The sequence below is a fragment of the Pollachius pollachius genome (assembly GCF_949987615.1).
Source record: "Pollachius pollachius genome assembly, chromosome: 6".
NCBI lineage: Eukaryota > Metazoa > Chordata > Actinopteri > Gadiformes > Gadidae > Pollachius > Pollachius pollachius.
In genome coordinates, this window is record NC_136939.1 from 13,457,131 (window position 1) to 13,480,537 (window position 23,407).

General features: G+C 42.7%; 1 protein-coding gene across 1 annotated transcript in view; it reads left to right on the top strand.

Moving 5' to 3' along the window:
* Positions 1 to 23,407, top strand: part of cadm1a (cell adhesion molecule 1a) — a gene marked incomplete at both ends in the record, with an annotated part of 247,721 nt that overhangs the window by 180,888 nt on the left and 43,426 nt on the right. Inside the window, 3 exons of the mRNA XM_079737454.1 lie at positions 6,546 to 6,692; positions 18,817 to 18,969; positions 19,550 to 19,687. Coding sequence (XP_079593580.1) covers positions 6,546 to 6,692; positions 18,817 to 18,969; positions 19,550 to 19,687 — 438 coding nt within the window. The remainder of the gene's footprint in view (positions 1 to 6,545; positions 6,693 to 18,816; positions 18,970 to 19,549; positions 19,688 to 23,407) is intronic.

Genomic DNA, 23,407 nt, shown 5'->3' on the forward strand with positions numbered 1-23,407 from the left:
GTCTCTCTCTCTCTGTCTCTGTCTCTCTCTTGATTAGCACACACACAAACACATACACCACACAAAGAGACTCCCCCATCCAACGTGGACTAAGTGTCGTTATGTTAATGAGCAGGAAATACACGGTCAACATGAGCTGTAAATGTGCTGTAATGTTGAATGCCATTTACTAACCACCGACAAGCATGGCAGGGGATAGGAGCTGTCCCCTGAAATGTCAGGGGGAAATTAGAATCTGGAGAGGAGAAGGGGCCGGGGAGCGGGCCACGCAGTGCTGTTGCAGAAACAAGTTGAGCTCCTGTCACATTTCCCCATTGTCTTTATTGCTGTTATTTCTTTCTTATCAACAGCATACTTGTCCCATATTTGTGAATCTGGTTCAATATTTGGAAAAGGTTAGACTAACTAAATGTAACCCGGCCACACGGGCCGGCAATTTAAATCTCTGTTGGGATTGCTTTAGTTGGATATTAGTTATGGTCAGGTTACCCTATTGTATGAATCAAATGTGTCTTTAGGGCTGTCAAGGTCTGGTCGGTTGGTCCATTGGTATTTTCTGTTATAATAATCTTATGTTTAATAGACTATGAGACTTATAATACTGGACAACTTTGAAGTCTCCCAACTTAAAAATAACTTTCATAATATTTGCTCTGCTACATACTAATTTACACCTAGTCAAATAAGTCGTTGGTGTGGCAGCATTTAGTTGAAAGGAAGATGACAAACAGGTGTTTTTTCACGTTGTCACATTAACTTTTTTGATCAATGCCCAATAGGCTTTGATTATGAACGTATCAGACTTGGTACCTTTTTTATTATTTTTTTTTAGAAAAAAAAAGAAAGATGCTTTATTGATTGAGTGAGATAGTTTGGAAGGTATGGAAGATCGAGGAAAGGACATGCAGCCAAGGACCACGGGCAGGAATCGGACCCGGGTCGCTGCGATCAACAATTATTTTAAATAGATTATTATCAAATGTATAATGCTATTCTAAAATAATATATATTCACTTAGTTCATATAGGTCATAAGTTCATTATATATTTTAAGTATGGATTAGGCTTCCACCCGTCCCTCCACTCTTTGGTCTTAAGAAAAAGGGTTTTATTAGTATTAATATAAGGATTATTAAGCTTTTTATCAAACGCAACGCTAAGACTGGCACATACTTGGAATGCCTTAAAGACCAAAAGAGCCTAGGCCTTCCTATCTGATGGTCTCTCACATGCTCCGCTGAGCTGTCCCTGTCTGGCTGGATGAGAACTCACGGTGCTTGGCTCAAAGGCTGAGTAAAAGTCAGTGCATGGCTCAAAAAGTCAAACAATGTTTGGTCGCCTGAATAACTACATCAAAGAAATGGAACGTAATTCATTTTATTGTAATTATTTTCTACGACGACTGTGTGTTAAGAATGGCTGTCACCTGGTTTAACATACCTAGGTTCTCCATATACCTAGATATATACCTGTCCTATATACATATTCACACATTCCTTTCATAGATAACTTATCGGTTACTTCCGCGTTTCAGAACATTAGGACACAGGCAATGAATAGAAATGTGTTGCTTCTACTGTTCCCATGAACATAGGTGGTTAGGCGAGCTACAATGCATGTACCACTATGTCTCCTTTGGTTTGCCTTATGGATCCTGTAGTCCCTTCATATCAACCTCTGTTATTGTTGCTCAGATGTCCTATTTACAGGTCTGTCTGTTATTGAGCTAATGGCCTCCTGTTGCTTCTTGATGTTTGGTGACCTGATCAATAAAGGAACCACCACCAGACATCCATTCATATATATATATATATATATATATATATATATATTTAGTAGTCCATACTACAATGGAGTCTTTGTTTGGTTTGGACTTTAATAAAAAGAAAATACAGATGTAAGCATGTTAAATGCTGAAGGAATTAGAGCCAATGCAAATTACATTCACCGATAGCATCATTAAAATCGTCATTGCTTTTGACGTCCAAGGGCTTACTGACACTGGTTGTGTAGAGAGACGGCAAATTTAGATCACATTAAGTCCTATCTCAAATGGCTAAAGGATTATGAGATGAGGATAAAATCCATAAAAAAAACCAGTGTTTGATTCATTCAATAATTCAATAACAATGACATCATTCTTGGAGCAGCTATTTCTTTGTTTCAAGATGATATGCAAACAATCTGTTTTAGTTGGATTGCATAACATTTCCATATTTGATAGTGTGGTCTTCATACTTGGAATCTATCTATGTATGTACCCCCAACCCCCTCTGTCGAATTGCAAACAAACTCGCTTTGCAGTCTTCCGCCTGATGTTAAGCTTAATGCCCGGGCTCGGTTAAATTAAATCACCCATTTATGTAGTCTGAGAGAACATGTTGGGCCACATTGTAATTAGTCATTTCACTCCAGCACTGAGCTGCTGCAGATGTGCCTGCGGCGTCACACGGCCAGTTTATTGGGACCGCGCCGCTGTGGTCCAAACACTGTGAGACAAGTCTGCAAGCCATAGTTACAACCCGTCTGTCGCCTCAAGTCCTACCCCATCAAGGTAAAACAATATACCACTGTTGTTTTAGCCGTGCGGCCCATTAAGTATTAGATTTAGGGGGACTTTACACAAACGCATGCACACAGACGCCGGCTTGTTTAGAACAACAACAACAATTAAGCGTCGAGCAGTTCCACAACAGGAGCTTCGACGCCTCCTGCCCGACACAGTCCTTTACACTTCATCGTCATGGCATACACAACTTGTGCAAACAAGCATCGTCTGACATCCTAATGCCGCCCTGTCATCTTGACAAGGTCTCCCACAAATACATGTTGAAGGTGTTGGCACAAAAGAAAACACCCGAATTGGAACAGCGTCACAGAAACAACGACACCTACTCTTCCACCCGTCCACGGCGTATTTGTGTTTTTATTTTTGACGTGGGGGGGGGGGGGGGGGGGGGGGGGTTGTTCTCGTTTTAATTGCCTCGGCATACTAGGGAAGGCAGGAGGGTTCGTTTATTTTTGGGAGAGTTTGTCAGGGATCCGGAGGGAAGGTGATTGAGGGCGCGGCGAATGTAAAGACGTCCATCCTTATCCGGCTGCATCAGAGGATGTAATTTCTCATCTGCCAAGCGCGCCCGGCTCGTCTGCTAAATGACAGGGATATTTAGAGGTGCTCGACTTCAGAGGCATGCAAATAAGCATTTGATGTTTTTCGCCCTTTTTCTCATTGGCCCTATCACCACGCTCACTCGCTCACTCTCACTCTCAATCTTTCTGTCGCTTTTTCTCTCCCTCTCTCTCTCTCTCTCTCTCTCTTCCTGTCTCTCCATCGTTCCCTCTTCCCTGTCTATGTTTATGTCTATCCCTCTTTTTCTCTCTCTTTCTGTACCCCCTACTCCCCCACTTTTCCTCTCACCTAACAGTCGCTCACTTTAGCCGACCGGCCGACAAGGAATAAATTATTATTCCGTAGCAGCAAAAAAATAAATAAAAAATTAGCAACCTTGTCTTCTTAGTCCATAACTCCTCCAGCACTTCCACCCCGCCGGCGTCACTACATTTGAAAATGCAAATGAGGAGCCACAGCTTTAAAAGCCAGAGGAATCAATGAGAAAAGGTCGCTCCACCGCTAAGCCATGTTATTTGTGTTTATCAACTGGTGTTAACGACAGCACCATGCTGCAGGGAGGTGTAGGGTGCCCTTTAGGTGTGAAATCATAGGCCAAGGTTGTATTAGTTGTATAAGTTGGATTATATTAAGTAGTGGGAAACAATGTCATTGTAAGCAAGTTACCCTTATTGGGTGAATGACTTCTTCAAGGAAATAATATTGCTAGAAAAAGGTTTCTTGATTAACTTACTGCATGCTAATGCTGGTAAACATAAATCATTCATTAATATGATGAACCTAGGCTATTCATCATGAAAACATGCTCAAATGTACTGACAAAAGAAAGTTGCACGTTTTTTCTTGTGCACCAGGTTGTGCATTTTAAAGCTGACTCTTTCACTAACAATGTCAAATCAGAGATCAGTATCCGGTACGCTATCTGTCTCTTGCAGCTTTGCCTCAGACGTGAAAGCAAAAAAATCAAACAATGTACGTTTCTTCTTTTAAAGGGAATACTGCGACACATATATTCCTCCATGTTCTTTTTTTGATGCTTCAAAGATCCTTGGAGGGAGATGGAGCCCCAGGAATGAGGGTACAGCTTGCGGTCCTTCTAAAACCATTGTGCCAACAGATCGTCGCCAGTTGTGTATTTTATGGGGTAAAAAAAATCCACAGTGTATGAAGTGTCAGGCTTCGGTCACACTTCAAGACTGAATGCTCAGTTTTGGATTTAATGCTTGGATCTCTATTTTTGTTTAACTGTTCACGTTATGTTGGGGGAGGGGAGAGGCTATGCAGAATCTAGGTGAACTCTGAACAAGTGAGTCTTGAGGTTTTTGCAGAAGCCGGTTAGCGAGTCTTCTGTCCTGACATCGGCAGGGAGCTTGTTCCACCACTGCGGTGCCAAAACAGATAAGAGTTGTGACTTTGATGATCGACCTTTGCTTGTTCTTAGCAATGGTGGTACAAGGCGTCCAGCTGAGGTAGTTGAGCAGAGCGCTCAAGCTGGGGTGTGTGGTCTGACCAACACTTGGAGATAGGCAGGGGCAGTTCCATTGACCGGCTTGTCAGCCATTACCATCATCTTAAATCTGATGCAAGCTACTACAGGGAGCCAATGGAGATCACGGATAAGGGGGGTCACATGGGAGAATTTTGGTAGGTTAAACACGAGGCGTGCTGCAGTGTTCTGGATAGGCTAAATGTATGCTAAATGTGGCCAATATCAGATTCTGGTGTGAACAACAATCAAGGTGTCAAATGCAACACGCAGGTATGACGCAACATTTGTCAGACCTGTATTTGATTTAGGACCACACACATATTAGAGTCATCAGATTCGATTCCATGTGATTTTGGATGTGAAGGAGGCTTTATACTATTAAAGGACAATTCCGGTATTTTTAACATTGAGCCCCCTTTCTGGTTTGTCTAGGATGAAATAGAGTGGTTAACACCGAAATTTTGAATATTGGTCCTGTCTCGTGTATTTGGCTAATTTTTAATTGCCCCTGCCTGCTTCACAATGGCTGGCTATGTGCATTCACAAACCTGTCCTTAAAACACCCCTTAACGTTTTTTTTTTTGAATTTTGAAACTCATCGAGTGGTTAGTGGTGTTCGTTGATGTTCCTATTTAAGTATCGTATCGAAATACAGTTTCTGTCGTGTTTTATTGGCATTTTGTAAATGCATTGAAATGGAAACTGGACCGGAAACGAAAAGTGAAATGGTTGTAGTGTTTTCGCTCGGTTCTCCGTATCAACAGTAGGGTTAGAACCGAGCAAAAGGACTACAACGCCCCCTTTCCGTTTCCGGTCCCGGTCCGGTTTCTGTTTCAATGGATTAACCAGAAAGGGGGCTCAATGTTCAAAATACCGGAATTGTCCTTTAATAATGTTTGGTTGTTGAATAGGACCCCCACACATAGTATCGCCATAGGCCTCTATTCTTTAATGAGCAGATAGGGGACAGGCATACAGAATACCTACACGTAAACTGCAGAGGTTTGTACCCAGAATCACAAGACTATCCTTTTCCCGAAACGCTTGGAAACCAACAAACCACATGTAGGTCATATGGTGAGAGCATTCAGCGGCCACGCTGAAGTCTTAATTAAAGATGTGCGGTTTAACAAAGACACGTGATGTTTTGTGGCTCGTCCGTTTGATAATTTCCTCTGAGCCGCTACGAGGAGAGCTCTGTTGCATCCTGAACAATGTAGCACCTTGTGGCTTTGTGCAGGTCTCATTAAAGCGGGTCGCATATCAGACGAGCCGCGGAGCGTTGCTTCGCGGTGTAGAAAGGACAACACGCATCATAAGATTTTATTTAGGTCTTGTTCTGGGTAATAATGGGTGGCGAGGTTTTGAGCAGAGCTAGGTATTATTATGTGCCACTGCTGTCTGTGAGCGCCCCCATTGAAAACAATGGATAGAATTGTACTATTGCGACGGAAGGCATGTCCAGTGTACCACCCACTTAAGGCATTCCATCAGATGAGTTGAAAAGATCACTAAATCAACACACTTTAATTCATGGCACATTTCAGTCTGTCTGTATTTGTTCATCAATCTATCTGTCCGTGTTTGTCCCCCTGCAAGCCTGTTTGGGTCCATCGGTCTATTTTCTAAATATTAAAAGCAAATCATATTTGCAACATTTTATGTTTACCTTACTTTTCTTTGTTTTTTGGAAAACTCACAAAGATTGATAAAAAAGACACACACGTACAAACACACACACACACACACACACACACACACACATACACACACACACACACACACACACACAAACACACACTGTATTGTCCACGAGAGACACAAGGATGGTCTAGAATGCATCATGCTAACAGCTTCTCCTCCCCTCCTCCTCTCTCTCTCTTTCCGTCTGTCTCTCCCCTTTCCCCCCTTTCTTCTGTGGTGCCAGTGGTGAGTCAGAACCTGGTGACGGACGACGTGTGGGTGGTAGAGGGTGAGATGGCCACCATCAGCTGCCGCGTCAAGGACAGCGACGACTCGGTCATCCAGCTCCTCAACCCCAACCGACAGACCATCTACTTCAGGGACATGAGACGTGAGTCACCACCACCAACACAATCGCCACAATCGCCATCACCTCTCCCCTCCATAAACCCAGGCCCTCCTGTACCCCCTGCGGCTTGCATGTCACACCGCAGTGCAGCACAACCCCCCGGTCCGCTTCAGTGAACCTTGAGGGTTGATTGGGGTGATCGTTAGCCCGTGCGCTATGAGACTCGTCGTTGGCACGGGGAACCGTGGTTTGTGACCGCATTGGGCTACGTGCAGCAGCAACAGGATGTTAGTGTGTAGAAAGTCTGCCCCCCCCCCCCCCCGCCCCCTCCTTTCAGTTTTTTCTGTTGTTTGATCTTTCATGTGTTTTTAAGTCAGGATGTCTCACTTTGTGTGCATCTATTACTCATCAATATGTATGTTCTATGTCTTCTATGTAACAGTGTATGTAACACTGTACAGGCAATAGCTCGAGAAATCTATATTTACACATTTTTACTCACACAACAGGTAGACCATGCAAACATTTCAGATGTATTGCTTTGTGTGCCTACTAAGAAGACACTGTAAAAAAAAAAAAAAGGTTTATTTTGTTTTTTGTCATCTGTGCAACTGTCCTATGTTGTTTACAGTTAGTTTCCATGGTTGTTTCATGTTCAATTATCCAAACCGACCAACCAAAAACCAAGAGGGCTTTGAGCACAGGGCAACATATGCAGTAAACAAAACCCACTCTCCATAAGCAGGGCTGTACAATAGCAGTTTCCGCTCGTGGCGTATTCACTTACAACATGTTCAGTTGGTGACATCAACCTAATGTTGTTTATCCCAGCACCGCTCGGCAATTACAACTTGACCTTTTCTGTCCAATCGGTTCCCATTCTCCCTGCAAAAGATCACGAGGAGCACACCTATTTTTATTTACCAAACATCTCGAACGCTTTATTTGATTGATGCTAAATGTTTTAGCAGCAGGTGTGTTTTCCCAAAACACAGTGAGGGAAGGGTGAAGCTTGAATCAGTATTGTTCATAATTGAGTCTGCCTCTGCAGAAAATATCAGGCTTAATAACAAGAAACGTCTAGTCAAATAGCATGACATAAAAATGTCTTTGTGCAATGAGTGTGTTGCCACTAAACATTCGTCCCCAAAACATCCCTGTGCCTGAATGGCAGATGTCAGCTCCTAATTGGCAATTAACTTTTATAGAGCTGCAGTCAGTGTTTATTCCCTCCACACATATAAAGAGAAGAATATAAAAAAAGGACAGCCACCAATAGGACCACATATAAATATACATATATATATAAACTATACTGCATCTATATTTACATATATATATATATTCTATACATACACACTTAAAGGTTGCACACTCCATCACTTCCATCACTGTAGCCCCCTTTTCCCAGCGTCTCTGTGCGCTCTCTCATAAGGTCTGTGTGTACAAAGCGCACAGCGTGTCACTGTGACGATGAAGACTTCCAGGCTTTTAATCATTTGTCATAGGGGCCTGGGGTGGCTGCAGGGGTGTGTGGTGGTGGGGCCCATTGGCCTCATTCTTTGCCGCGGCCCCACTGTGTCACCGCGTCAGGTTCACCCCACCGGCCAAACATAGCCCACCGGCCCACTCTCACCTTCCTTCAGTGTCGGATGAGCAAATCCTCTCTGGGCCGATTCCACTCCTGTCCCTTCTCACCTCTACAGCCTGTCGGGGGGTGGACACTTTACGACAGGAGAGTGAAGATCCTGCCTAAGCGCTTTGTGTCCACCATCTGGATATGCTAATTAGGACAATGGATAGTTGCAACCAACCGCTTTCTCAGGAGAAGGCTGGACCGAGACGCCTGGCAGAACTTTCCCTTTTTTTTTTTTCCAAACCTGAAAACTGTCGGCCTCAGCCTAGGCCTGATTCTTCCTCCCCCTCAACCTGTTTCTCCCTTCACATGCGTTGGATAAAGTCCTTCTTTCGCTTAAGACGGCTTCGTCAGCGATGTCGTCTGTCCCTCCCTACCTCCATCTCTTCCTCTTTCTCCTCCTCCTTCTCCTCACCTTCTTACTCTGTCGGCATTAACAAGCCCTTAACCCTCTCCACTCCTTCTGTACAAGGAACCAGGTGTTAAATTTCACCATCTTTTGGCACGGACACACCAGCTGGCCTGTCACTTCTTCCTGTGTCCAGACGTTGCATATGTTAAAGTTTGAGACATTTTATCCTGTCTGACAATTAAAAGACAGAGAAAGGAAATGAACATGGATTCATTGGGTCATTCACTGTCTAATAGGAGGCTGGACACGGGCTTGTACACTATAATGTACTATATATTAAATTCCTATGACCTGTTATAAAGACTTTCATCACTTTCATCCAAAAGTGATGAACAGACACTTTTCTTTAACGTGCAGGTAGGGGTTATAGAATCTCACACAAGAATGCCCCCAGGAAGACTGTGATCACAGGGTATTGAACTTAGTACCATGACCACTACAGTATCATGCCCTGTATACATAAACATTCATTGTGATTTGTGAGGCTATTTAAGAGTGAATTCAAGGCTGGGTTATCGTGGTGCACTTAGCTGTGGTTGTACCCTTTTCAACAGAAGTTGAGAACATGTCAAAATTACATAATAGAAGTGAGTAGTGTTATTTCAACACTTTGATGATCATTATCAACTACAGAAAGTGGTAGGCTGGTAGATGATAGGCTTTACTCTGAAACGTGAGCAGAATTCATTTCAAGAAGTCCATTCTTATTCCTGCCAAGTGAGACATCTCTTTGGTGTTGAATAATTTCTAATCCCTCCTACTTTTAGAAAGAATAATTTATGCTCTCCTGTCATACATTAACTACTTGTGTAACTGTAGTCTTGCATTAGCCCCAAATGTTGTACATGAAAATAATGAGAGATTTATGTGTGCTATGTAGAGACTTGCTTTCTTTCTAGATGTTTTTTCTTGCCACAAGACTACAAAAAAATATAATTTCTATTTTAACTTTATTTCACTATTAATGGCACACCTTACCATCCTCTGATACACAGAGGTAATTTTGCCATTAGCACCAATAACCTTGTCATATTCTTTCTAATGCCAACCAATCAGCGGGCTCTCTCCGTGAAATGGTACAGAGCCTCACTTTTACATGATGATAAAATAATAAATACATTGTCGTGCCCCCATTATTTCAGCCATTGATCCCGGAGTTCATGGAGTTTGATCAATATGAATTAAAATGGTAGTCAACTGACAATATCTTATGTGTGTTTGCGTGCCTATTGGACCACAGTCGAATGACATTTTACTTGCAATGAAATGGATGATCTTTGCTTTGTTTAATTCCGGCAGTAAGTCCAAGTTGATTTTGAGACGTTGTATCCTGTCTGACAATTAAAAGACAGAGAAAGGAAATGAATATGGATTCATTGGGTCATTCACTGTCTAATAGGAGGCTGGACACGGGCTCGTACACTATAATGTACTATATATTAAATTCCTATGACCTGTTGTATAGACTTTCATCACTTTCATCCAAAAGTGATGAAAACACACTTTTCTTTAACGTGCAGGTAGGGGTTGTAGAATCTCACACAAGAATACCAACAGGAAGACTGTGATCACAGGGTATTGAACTTAGTACCATGACCACTACAGTATCATGCCCTGCATACATAAACATTCATTGTGATTTGTGAGGCTATTTAAGAGTGAATTCAAGGCTGGGTTATCGTGGTGCACTTAGCTGTGGTTGTACCCTTTTCAACAGAAGTTGAGAACATGTCAAAATGACATAATAGAAGTGAGTAGTGTTTTTTCAACACTTTGATAATCATTATCAACTACAGAAAGTGGTAGGCTGGTAGATGATAGGCTTTACTCTGAAACGTGAGCAGAATTCATTTCAAGAAGTCCATTCTTATTCCTGCCAAGTGAGACATCTCTTTGGCGTTGAATAATTTCTTATCCCTCCTACTTTTAGAAAGAATAATTTATGCTCTCCTGTCATATCATAACTACTTGTGTAACTGTAGTCTTGCATTAGCCCCAAATGTTGTGCATGAAAATAATGAGAGATTTATGTGTGCTATGTAGAGACTTGCTTTCTTTCTAGATGTTTTTTCTTGCCACAAGACTACAAGAAAATATAATTTCTATTTTAACTTTATTTCACTATTAATGGCACACCTTACCATCCTCTGATACACAGAGGTAATTTTGCCATTAGCACCAATAACCTTGTCATATTCTTGCTAATGCCAACCAATCAGCGGGCTCTCTCCCTGAAATGGTACAGAGCCTCAATTTTACATGACGATAAAATAATAAATAGATTGTCGTGCCCCCATTATTTCAGTCATTGATCCCGGAGTTCATGGAGTTTGATCAATATGAATTAAAATGGTAGTCAACCGACACAATCTTATGTGTGTTTGCGTGCCTATTGGACCACAGTCAAATGACATTTTACTTGCAATGAAATGGATGATCTTTGCTTTGTTTAATTCCGGCAGTAAGTCCAAGTTGATTAAATCCCTAATTCCTGGGTCATCCATCCGTGTTTGGTAAAGGTTTCCGTGCTGCAATGGCTACAGAAAACTACAGTTTGAGTTCACTGTAAAAGCTGAACGTTCAGGTACCTGAACAAGTCTCAGTGTCTCTAACAACTGCTTCCCAAACACTTTTCTCTGTGATCCGAAAGAAGTGTTTTTCAAAGCAATTACGTTCGGACCCCGAAGCCAAAATCATCCTTGTGTTCGATTGTGCCATTGTATTTCCTTCTGTCCTTTGGTCATATATTATAGATAACGTTATTCGGATGCTCTGATAAAAGATGTACTTGTCTATTTTTTGGCAAGACAACCCAAGAATACCTACATATCTACAAACTATATTATTGGGATGGCAACCTATGCATCACACCAAGGCCTGCCCTAACCTCACTTTGTTTTGTGTCCATTCTCTAAATGTAATAATTGAATCCTTCAATTTGGCTACTACAACATGGCTGCAATCAATCAATTCACTTAAGCAGGCAAAGGGTTAGTTCATGGTTAGTTAATGGGTTAGTGTATGTATGCGTTACAACTTGCCTTTTTCCTGTGCACATTCCTGCAATCAATAGCTAATATTTATTAATTATTGATTAGTTACTGAGAACCTTCATTACCTATAATGTGTTTTGCACATGTTTTTGTTTACACATTCAATGGTGGCTTATTTTGCACACATACGCATAGGTGCAGAATTACAATACAAATCTGCCCCCACATTCACACCATTCATTTTGAATAATGCTTGTGTCAAGTACGGGCTAACCTTGTGGCTATTCATACAATTTAAATCCTGAGAAAACATTTCGCCTATTTTCTCTAGAATGTGCGTGCACTAAGTCATTGATGGCTCTCACCAACATTACACCCACTAGCCTTGGTGTATTAAGGGCTCTGTTAAGAATGTAATCTTATTTCTGTCAATCTTAGTTTATAAATAAATAAGATATAAAAGGTAGAATATCTTTGTAAATTCCACACTTTAAGTTTTTCCTTTGAGTCACACTTGAACGGGCCCTCCACAATGATCAATTGACCCATTTCATTGGGTGATTCACTAGCACCTTCCGTGGTGTGACCCCCGGGCATGTCCCCGGGCCCCTTCGGACCAACCCAATAAAAATGTTCTTGGGCCACTGCTGGCTGTCCGTCAGGAGCAGGAGGGCTCTTCAACAGGATGCCTCCATCTCCAGCCATCTCTCCCAGGCATTTTCTGCCACATTTAATTTCATCACAGCCTAGCACCTTGCCAGGCTCCCCTCCAGTACCACTTTAACATCACTGCCTTCAGAATAATGTAGCAGTTGCCATCCCTCATGCACTGATGGGTGTGTGGGTGTATGTGGGTTGATGTGTGTGTGTGTATGTGTTTTCACACTGAAGATGGAAAGAGAGGGTCAAAGAGGGAAAATTGGGGGAGTGCTTTGACGCCGAGATATATCCAGCGGCTGCCTTTTTCCTCTCCTCTGTGGTTATCGTTACGAGGGCCTCCTCGTCAAGGGGCCCTTTGTTCTATAGGACCTTTGAATTGATCAGCCGAAGAAAAATGGGTATATAAGTGCTCATTGATTAACATGGGAGGGGAATGAAAGCCGATGCTCTGAAAGCGTGCCCTCCATGTGTACGCTCAGCCCCTCAGGTGTGTGCAGGCCCTTCGGCCCTTGACTTTTTCATGATGTATTGGTCCTCTTGGTTTGGACCAGGAGTCATGTAGAGCACGTGTCTCCATATCCAACATAACTTGTCGGAAGCCAGAGCCTTGGGGAGGCCTAGGTCTAGGGGATGATAGAACCACCTGCAGAAGCCAGGGAGTTTAAATTGACTGCTAGAGATCCATCAGCGGTGAGATGGGGCTTGGAGAGACAGCTCCTCCGTCTCACACTCCGGCTCTCGTTTCTTTTTTACTTCAGACACGCATGTGCACCAGGAGCGTTGTCAAGGCTGGTATACCTGAATGCTCTTGAAAAAGTCTCAAGGTGACATGAACCCCGATGCGTGAGTCATTCCCGAAGATGATAGACTACGGATTGCTGCTTGGAGACCGTGTTTGAAAGGGCTCCATGTTAAAGACTGTCTTCTACAGCAGTGCAATCTGCTGAAAGTCCTTGAAAAGAGGAATTTTCTTTTTGTTTTAGTCCTTTGGGGGAAAAGAAAGTGGGTTGGCTGTTCGACAATAGACTGCTCCTTCTGTCATTCAAGCCTGGCAAATTACGACTTTTCCCAGTTTTCAGCAATCTGACAAAATATAGCTCCTCCCGTGAATGAAAGGGAATGTTTGCCTCTTTTGTTCCGGGTATATTTTTAATTTTGATGGACAGTATCTTTGCCCAATTCAATATGGCAGACTTTGGGCTCAAAGAAAAGTTATATAGGGTTTTGTTCCTGACATGACATGCATGTGACCTTTTATAATCAACTATTTTATACTTTAAATGCTTTTTACGCAATTAAAATAAAAAGCTAACCTACTGGCATTTGTCTGTGAAGGTGAACCCAAGACAACACCGCAGCTTATGTTATAGCTGTGATTGGGTGGTTTTTGTATCCTCATGATTCATGCACATGTAAAAGGTTTACAGTATCTTCCTATGTCTTCCTAGGTGTTAAGCATTTTGGTGCCTCAGGCTTTTATTTTATGTTTATTTGTCTGCATAAAATTAAATGTTATGTTTAATTTAAGAGATAGGTTGACGATTTTCTGTAGAGAACCACTTCTATTGCTCACCACATAACTAATACCCAAGCCGAAGCCTTCCATCCCCCTTTTTAAAGGCCATCTTTGTATCCAATTTGATTTGCTTTTATCTCTGCAAGGTATATTTTCGCACATTCTCGGGATACGGTATTAAAAAGCCGACACCTGTTCACTTTCTGCGGCAAATCACCTCTGAGAGCGATATATAGGGAGCCGAATTCAGAGTCTCGTTGCTCTACTCTGAGAGGCAGGGGCAAGGAGATGGGACCACAAAAGCAATCACCACAAGCACAAGCTGCGTAGTTATTCTTTATCAGGGGGGTAAGTGCACTCTAGATCTGGTGTCTTCACAGCGAGCCCATAGGAGCTCCTTCCCAACTTCCTCCAGATCGGTGGAGCTGAGCTGTAAGAACATAATTACCCCCCCCCCCCCCCCCCCCCCCCCCCCCCCATACCAGATTCACCCACACTGACACCCAATAATAAAACGTTGATGGGTTCCTCTCAGAAAGCATTGCCAGCCGCTAATTACAATTGATTGCGACCACTTAGACAGTGGCCACGTCTCTCTCTCTCTCTCTCTCTCTCTCTCTCTCTCTCTCTGATTGTTCCTCAAACAAGTCAAGAGGGAATTCTTCTGGGTGGAGAAAGAATAAGGGAAGAGATGGATGTGGAAGACGGAAGGGGAAGGGTGGGGGGGAAGCAGTAGGATGGATTAAAAAAAAGTTGGTAGAATGCTAGGAGTAGGAGCTAGTGAGTTATACTATTGGGTATAAATATTTGGCAGCAAAACAGTGTATACCTTAAATTTGTCACATAACAATGCATTTTTAGTATGTGATTGCATAGCCGTTACATGAAATGCTGTATAACCATTCTGTTTGCTTTGCCTTTTCAAGGCTGCTGAGTTCAACCTTTTTTGATTTAGCAGTCTTCAATAAAATTAGAAACATCAATCATTGAGGATGGCTGCCGAGCAGAAAAGAACACAAAAAAGATTCCCCTGCTTTTGTAATGAATTAAATGCATATTTCAATTATTGATTCTAGTTTTATTTTCTTTTGTCCTGTGCTTTACAACATCCATCCGTAATACTTTTAGGAAATGTGTATTGTGATTATGAGTTATTTTGGTGAGAAACGGGTTTCTTATGTGTTGCAAGTTTTTCTTTGCTGCTTTTTGTCTTGTTTACATGCTTTTCCTATGCTTCTTATATTTGATGATTGCAGAGCATAATCTTGCAGGGATGAAAGACCAAATACGGCAGCTACATGCCGCATTGTTGCATTTTTATTTATTTGTATTTAGGCAGCGCTCTCCAGGGAATTGGCTATGAAGAAGTTTCCGTAATAGCCTAATCTTGTTGTGGCCAGGAGGTAAAAGATATGGGTAATGTGAAATGTGCCATTGTCCCCTTCATATATATTCTCATCAGGTTATATATATATATATATGTATATCCTATCGTATTCATGACCACTTTTGGGGTTACAGCATTGGCATATATGCTAGGTTATTTATTAACCTTTCTCTGTAGAGGCCAAACTTAGTATAGTCTCTCCGTAACACTAAGAATAATACTTGTGTTTTACCCAAGGTATGACCCTGTTTGGCTCCCAGCCCTCGTTAAAAGCGATGGCGGAGCCCGGGGCCATTTGTTTTATCGCCACAGTGATGGAACCCGGAGAAATTGGTTTAACCTCCTTGCTAAACCCCTCAGATCGGGAATCTGGGAGATCTGAGATTGGTAGATGTCTGATGATCATCCTCAAGGCAGTGTCAGCCCCCATATAAAGTCCCGTCCTGCATGTAGAGGTTCACCTCCAAGTGCTACGATAGCATAGCAGAAAAGTATGTTTAACCCTAAGCACTGCCTGTCAAGCAGGCATGTGGGACCAGAGACTGCCCCTATACCTTAGGACTTAGCCAGTATTAATACCTTTGCTTCATGTCAAGTTATTTATGGCAAGACTCACAAAACCACTTAAGTTGTTTAGATCTTGCCCATCCCATGGCAGGAACTGTATGCAGGTCTTTCCGGGATTTTCAATTCACAATTTACGGCACTTTAGGATAGGCTGTGTCTCCTTTGCGTTCAGGGAGACTTCAGATGGCTTAGATTATCACTAGAACTGGCACAAGGATATAGAGCTGATGAACGTATCAAAGAAATCAAGTCTCTAAAGAGCAAAGTCAATAAAGAACAGGGTCAAGAATTCTGAACTGAAAACGTTTCTCCTGTTTGTTTCTTAGCTTTGCTTACAGTTTTATTGCCCCTAACCCTTTTTGCAAAGCTTTCTCTCCTTTTTCCAGGCTCACAAAGTCTCTCTTTATTAGAACTGATGCTAATTTCACATCCCTTGCCATTCGCCAAAAAAAAGCAGTTTTCTTTGCAGGCAAAATACTGCCAACTTGATAATTAGTTTGTCTTTAACCAGTAATGAACCAGATTAAATATCAAGGAGCCATCTTTGATCGTCTCTCTTGTAATATGTAACAAGCAAGTATATCAGTCGATTTTTAGTCTACTGATGCATGAATTCCACACTATCAAAATGAAGTAGAAAATGCATTTCCTGCAGATGCGGCGAGTGCTGTAGTACAAAGTGAGGTTGAAAATATTTTTTAATAAAGCCACATAGATTAAGACATAAAGAAACTATAAGTGGCTTAAATCAAGTGAAGGGATTTGAGCAAAAGTTCAAAAGTCTAAATGGAGTAAACAATGTAAACACATAATTTAAGGAAATGGAAATGGTTGGAAACAAATAAAGGGACAGCTGAATGAAAAGAGCAAAGCATTGCTAAAAATGCAGAAAGGTAAAATGAATTGACCTGAAGAATTTGAAAGGTCAAATGTATTGCCCTGCACTGCTGCTGCTGCTGTGTGCGTGCGTGCGTGCGTGCGTGTGTGTGCGCGTGCGTGTCTTTAAGAGAATAGCGAGCCGGTGCGTGTTTAAAAGTAACCCAATATAGCGGGAAAACCCGCCCATTCTGGCAACACTGCTGAACGTCCTCACGCCCCGGCATCAACGTAAATCAATGAGACGAAGCCGGTATGAAACCAGAACTGTGATTCTGAATAAAGTTCAAATGATATCGAATTTCCGTTTGGATATTATTGAAGATAGAACTGTGTAGATTTGTTAAATGGAATGAAGATAAACGGTTGAAAATTGATTTAGTTACGTCTTAAACAGTTGAAGCACCAGAGGACGGCTCTGCCGTCCTCCCATTGACTCCCATGTTAAAAAAATAGTATTTTCAAAGTAGAATATCTTATCTGAACATTTTAAAATATGAATGGTGTCTCTAGGTGAAAAATTGAGGAAGGAGATAGGTCCCAAAGTTTGTAGAGAATAATAAAGAGGAAAGAAAGAAAGAATGAAACTTTGTTCTGTGATGAAGAACAACAGTTAAGCGCTGCATGCAGCACTCACCTAACAACAATTGACAGCTGTCTCTTGTTGCTTTTCCTCGTGGTTTCTGGCCTGTGTGCGGGCACAGACACTGTAACATCAGAGAGATAACTTACGAGGCGTGCGCACACCTGTCCCGGCCCATGAGTACACGGAAGTCACATTCATGACAACAATAACAACAAAGCCAGCAGTCACCGTTGAAGGGGCTCTTTCTAGTTGTGTAGTCTGTTTCAGTGCATTGGTGAAAGGGAGGGAGACAAATGATTGCCGTGTTGGAATCCCGTTTGACTCCCTTTGGTGCACTGCCTTCCCTCATCCTCGTCCTCCCCATTCCCGCTCGCTGCTCGGACTCCTGCTTGGATTCTTCATTCCTGACGAGAAATGGGAAGAAAGGAAGAATAGTTGCCGTGATTAGTGGTGATGGTTTGTCACCACCTGCCAGCACCTTTTATTCCACTCTTCATCACCATCTTGTTGTTACTTGTTCCTATAGTTCCTCTCCAGGATTGAAAAAGTAACGTGATACCCATGTGACACCAACAACTGGCTGTTCTCGATTGATTCAATCTCGGCGCATACCTTAAAAAATGACCCACCCCAAATTTCCCAAGGGCTTTTATGGTGGTGTTTAAGCATGTTGCGTTAGATGCCCCCGACATGCTATACTTTTAGACAAAGTGATTGGAGGTTGAAAATAGATGGCTGGGTGCCACGGTGGGCTCTGCTGTCAATCACGCTGAGACATATTGGCACATCAGGTTGGGTTGGTGTGTGGTAGACCGTCTGAAGCATTTGTCAAACTGTATCACACTTGAGAGTGGCCACTTACGCTGGGTGGGGGGAAACAACAAAGTTAGGAGAGATGAAATTGGACCATCTAGGTGGGTGGCCAACCCCAGGGTTTATGGATCCATCCATCATTTTTGTTTTCCCCAGGACTGGCTAAGGACAGTCGAAGACACAGCATAATCCTCTCCACTGTTCAATTACAGTGGGTTGTACCGACACTTAACTGAGATGGCTTGTTTGAGCATATGGAAATCTTAAAACCATCCCTATAGCAATGTGCAACTTGTGAGAATACAGCTGCGGGAGCGATAAACTTGTATGTACGCACATCAAAATAAATTCACAAATCATGTATTTGCTTTCAATGTTTTAGAGATTGGGACTTCTTGAAGCTTTTGTATTTATTTTTTTCCTGTACATTTGCAATACACTACTGCCTGTCACTCTGTGCTGCTGAGAACTATGTCCTAAGCTTCATTCATAACATTCATGTGCTAAATCCAGCACATATTCAGACACCGCTGCAGAAGCAGATCCATTCCGAGCATTTTATCCCTACGTTTAGAGCAGCATGGGAGTCTCCCAAGAGCCTTGTTAGAGTGATGATGCTGCTCCCTCCCTAAAAACAACAGCTTCATCTTCACCTGTCCTCCCTTCTTCTCCTCCCCCCCACATCTCCTCCCTCTTTTTTCTCTCCTTTTCTCTCCTCAGCCCTGAAAGATGCCCGCTTCCAGCTTGTGAACTTCTCGGAGAATGAGCTGCGGGTGTCGCTGTCCAACGTGTCTCTGTCTGACGAGGGACGCTACGTGTGCCAGCTGTACACAGACCCCCCGCAGGAAGCCTACGCCGACATCACCGTGCTGGGTACGCCCAGACACACACACACACACACACACACACACACACACACACACACACACACACACACACACACACACACACACACACACACACACACACACACACACACACACACACACACACACACACACACACTGACCACAGTGGCCAAATACCTGCTGCACACTTGGATGAACACTTATTCACATTGACTTTGTTTTTGCATTTTAAACTGAATCTGAAATGGCTATTTACCGCTAGTAACATATTGAGCAGACGGTAGATGATATATATTCTGCTCAGGAGGCAGAGCAGGTCGTCTGCAGACTGGAAGGTTGCTGGTTCGATTCCCTTGCTCCTCCTAGCATGTGTCACAGTGTGTCGCAGTGTCACTGAGCAAGCACAATAACTGCCCCCAACATAGTGTGGACACTGATGGTGTCTCAATGTGAGGAACTCATTGTCAAGCGCTTTAAGGGGCGTAATTTAGGAAGCTGTTGATAAGTGTAGTCTGGCTTTGAGTCAAACAACCACTAACCACTGCAATGTACCATCCCCTGTGTGTGCGTCTGTGTGTGTCTGCGTGTGCACCCCCTACCCATAGTTCCTCCGGGTAACCCCATCATTGAGGCCCGGGATGAGGTCCTGCGCGAGGGCAACGAGACGGAGATGACGTGCACGGCCATGGGAAGCAAGCCCGCCGCCACCATCAAGTGGATGAAGGGTGACAAAGAGCTGCCAGGTGGGTGGGGGCCGTCTGTGTCTTAAAGGAGAACCAACCCCCCTGAGCCGACCTCTGAAATATGCCTTGAGGTTGTGTTCATTTCGGGGGCGGGGCTGCCGACTCCGCTGTCTATGCCCCTTCAATTCAGTTTTAATAAATGTAAGGCAGGTGTGTCGCTTCATCAGCAGGTGATAGCAATAAGAGGTTAAGCATGCAATATAATGTGTTTAACTTACAGGGAAATCTTCAGAAGTACAGTCTGGATACATTTAAAAAGGAAAATGAAAACCAAACTAAGATATTGGTCATGGAAAGGGTTTTTTACTCTTCTATAGGGGAATATATTAATTCAAATCAGATATGCAATGGTTTTGATATAACACTTTTAATTGCCGTCAAGATGCAAAAGCAAAGTTGTTTGAATGTAATGCACAGTTAAATAACCTCAGTGAGTAACTTTGTGTTCTCTTGAGTAAAAACTAAACGGAAAATGTATAAGGATTAGTTATAAGAGCAACCCATTTTTCTACTCGGTTCTGTTTAACAACATCCGTTGGACTCCTGCTCTCTTTGTGTGTCGGTAAACTTTCCCTCGGTTTCAACTTCCTCCCTCACATCAGTCGTTGTTTTGTTCTTTCCCCTCATCTGCTCTTTCTTTCTATTGCATTTTAACACTGTAATCGTTCAATTGCCTCCATTAATCCGGTGTGAATGCACAGTGGTGGCCGGGGCCTATTTGCCTCATGACATGTTTTCATGCATACTTCAAAGGGAATGTGGGCTTTGAAATGGCTGCGTCGAGCCCCATGGTGAACCGCGGCGACACTACCCCCACAGAAAGACATGCGGTGCCGTCTCAATGGCCGCCCCCGCGCCACGCTTTGTTTAGACCTGAACACATCAAGGTTCCCATTTGCCACCTGGCCCTAAGCCAGCACGCGTCAACAATGCGCGCACCACCACCACAACAACAACAAACAGCGAGACCCATAGAGTGGTCCGCTGTGATGCTGAAATGGGGTGTTCTGGGCGGAGGTCAAAGGGATTGGTTCAACATGAAGCTGTTAACCTCCTGGAACACAGGGTGACCCTTAAAGCTGCGGCCAGAGTCCACCCACCTTTTCCTCCTGTGTTCACGCCGGCATTGCTTCAGATTAATGTGTGTTGGTTCCCCCGCAACAACATTACATCTATGTGATGTGCTTTAACAATGTACATAGAATTATGTTGTCAATGGGGAAATTCTGGATAAAAGCAAACAGAAAATCATTACTAAGCACCAATTTTGATTGTCCAGCTATTAGAAGTAATACAAATGACCACATCAAAATAATTAACTGTAGCAACAACCATTGGACACCAGACAACAATAAGACAATATAAAAACACAAGCTTACCTCAGAGGTAGAGATAAACTGAAAAACATTGTCAACACCTTCAAAAGCAAATTCAACAAAACGAAACAATGTAGGAAAAAGCTATAAATGTGTCCGGGCTATTTTCTGTCGATAGCCACAGAAAACGGGCAGCCCTTATGTCTAAGTCCTCCTCGCCGACACCCTGAAGCGGTGGCCAGAAGGCGGAAAGCATAGGCCCCTTCTGGGGGGGGTGATCATAACAATGGAAAAATGACATTAGCCATCCTGAGGACCCGCTTGTTATAAACGTCCATGAGCTGGGCCCGAGTCAACCCAGACACCTCGCTTGCCACTTTAATGAGGCTTCCAAGTCTGTTCTCATTGGACAGGTTAAGATTTCCGTTCCAGGCTACAATACAGAAAGTTAAAATGGATTCAATATAACTTCTGTAAAAGAGTGTCGTCATTGCAGTACAAACGTTAAAGAAAGGAAACCTTCTCAGAAAGAGAGGACATGAGGACACGGTCCCTGCAACTACCAGGGACAACACCCAGAGATTTGAAGCTGTCCAGCTGTCCTGACGGCTCAACAACGGCACAACCTTTAATCACTATAGAATAACCTAATAAACTAGATTGGAGCTAGGAGATGACTTTCTAAAACGAACAATGAGATCTTTAGTTTATTTGCCACGTTTAAATGGAGGAGGAACTTGTAACACCCTGAGGAACTTGTAACAAAGGCCTGACGTGCTCACTGCTCAGTATGATAATATACAATGATTAAAATCTCATGCACGTGAGATCCTCAGGCAATGTGCCTCAGGTGACACACACCGGGTTCTTGATCTGACGCCTGGGTGAACAGATTGATAGATGGATGAATAGATTTTTCCCGTGTTCATTGAGGTTTCCACAGGAAGCCCTGGTTTCCCATAAACCCGCGTCATGTTATGATGTGTAGCAGGGGTGATGCTGTGTTGAAGCTCAGCGTGCCTACGCTTGGGGAAACAATAGTTTAATAATAAATACTGCAATACTACTACTCTCTCAAGTGTCATTTAAGATTACACTGTAGTAGAGGGACACAGAACTGCCGGATCGAGACCATATCAAAGCTATCATGTGCCTAATTCAGAAACCATTTATTATCAGTGTCTGGGTGCTTTTCTTTCTGTCCGTCACAGTACATAAATATTCCAAGTGGACCTGCCAGTTCCTTTATCATTGACCTTAGTAATGTAATGAATACTGAACCCACAGTGTATCCAGGTGAATTATAGATGCAGGTGAATGGAAAAGAAAAGAGAGCAGATAAAGAAGAGAAAAGCAGAGACCGGAAAGGCTGGCAGACACATTTCTAATTAAATGTTCCTGCAAAATTGAACGTAATTACCTTAAGGGATAATCAGGCTCTCCCAAATATCATTTAAAGGTTGCAATTGTCATGCTTGATAATATAAATCCAGACATGGCTCCCCTACCAAGCGCACTGGCGTGGTTATCAGAGCGTTATCTCTGGCTCTTTCTCTCCTTCACCTTCTCTCCCACCATCCCTCCCTCTCTCCCGTCTCTGTGGCTCACCTCTGTCGCTGCCCTCCCCCTCCCATCCCCAATGTTCTTGTGACTCAATAACTTGCAGCACTGATAACTCCATTGCTCCAATAGACTTCAGCTCGAAGGAAAGGTCACAAAGCAACGGAGAGGCGATGTTTGGGCTATTTTCTTTAAGTATCGCCACTTTGTTTTAGACATAGTTATAGATACGGATAAGTGGGATGCAATGGGGGGGGATCACCATCACCAAACATGCTCCAAATAGGTATTTTTGACATTCATATATCTTACACTAATGTAAGAAGAGTGCTGTGTGGTTTATGTAGCCCATATCACATTATATTTATTTAGCTGAGGCTTTTTTATCCAAAGCAACTTACAATAAGTGCATTCAACCATTAAAATGCTATCCAGAGATTACAATAAATATGCGAGTACATAAAATGTTTCAAAATAAGTAAACTGCTTCAAGTAATACATTTAAGATACCAGAGATAGAATATGTATATTTTAAATTTCTTACTTTCTTGACACAGAGATCCCGTAATACTGCCGTAAAGAGAATCCGGCATTATTTTTTTTCCACACAGAACCAAAGAAAGCCGACATAATGTCCCCCGCTTCGGTGCTTTCATATAGCATGCCAGAGTTCCGGAGGCGTGCCGTGTGACACAACAGCAGCAGTTTCTTGTGTAGCATATTACATCAATGTAATTTCTAAACAAGAATTGAGTGTTGGATTGCTTTTATTAGCTGTTCACATTTAGACCACAAATGCAAGCGAAGTTGCTTTGCGTCATAAACAAAATGTTGATTGATGATG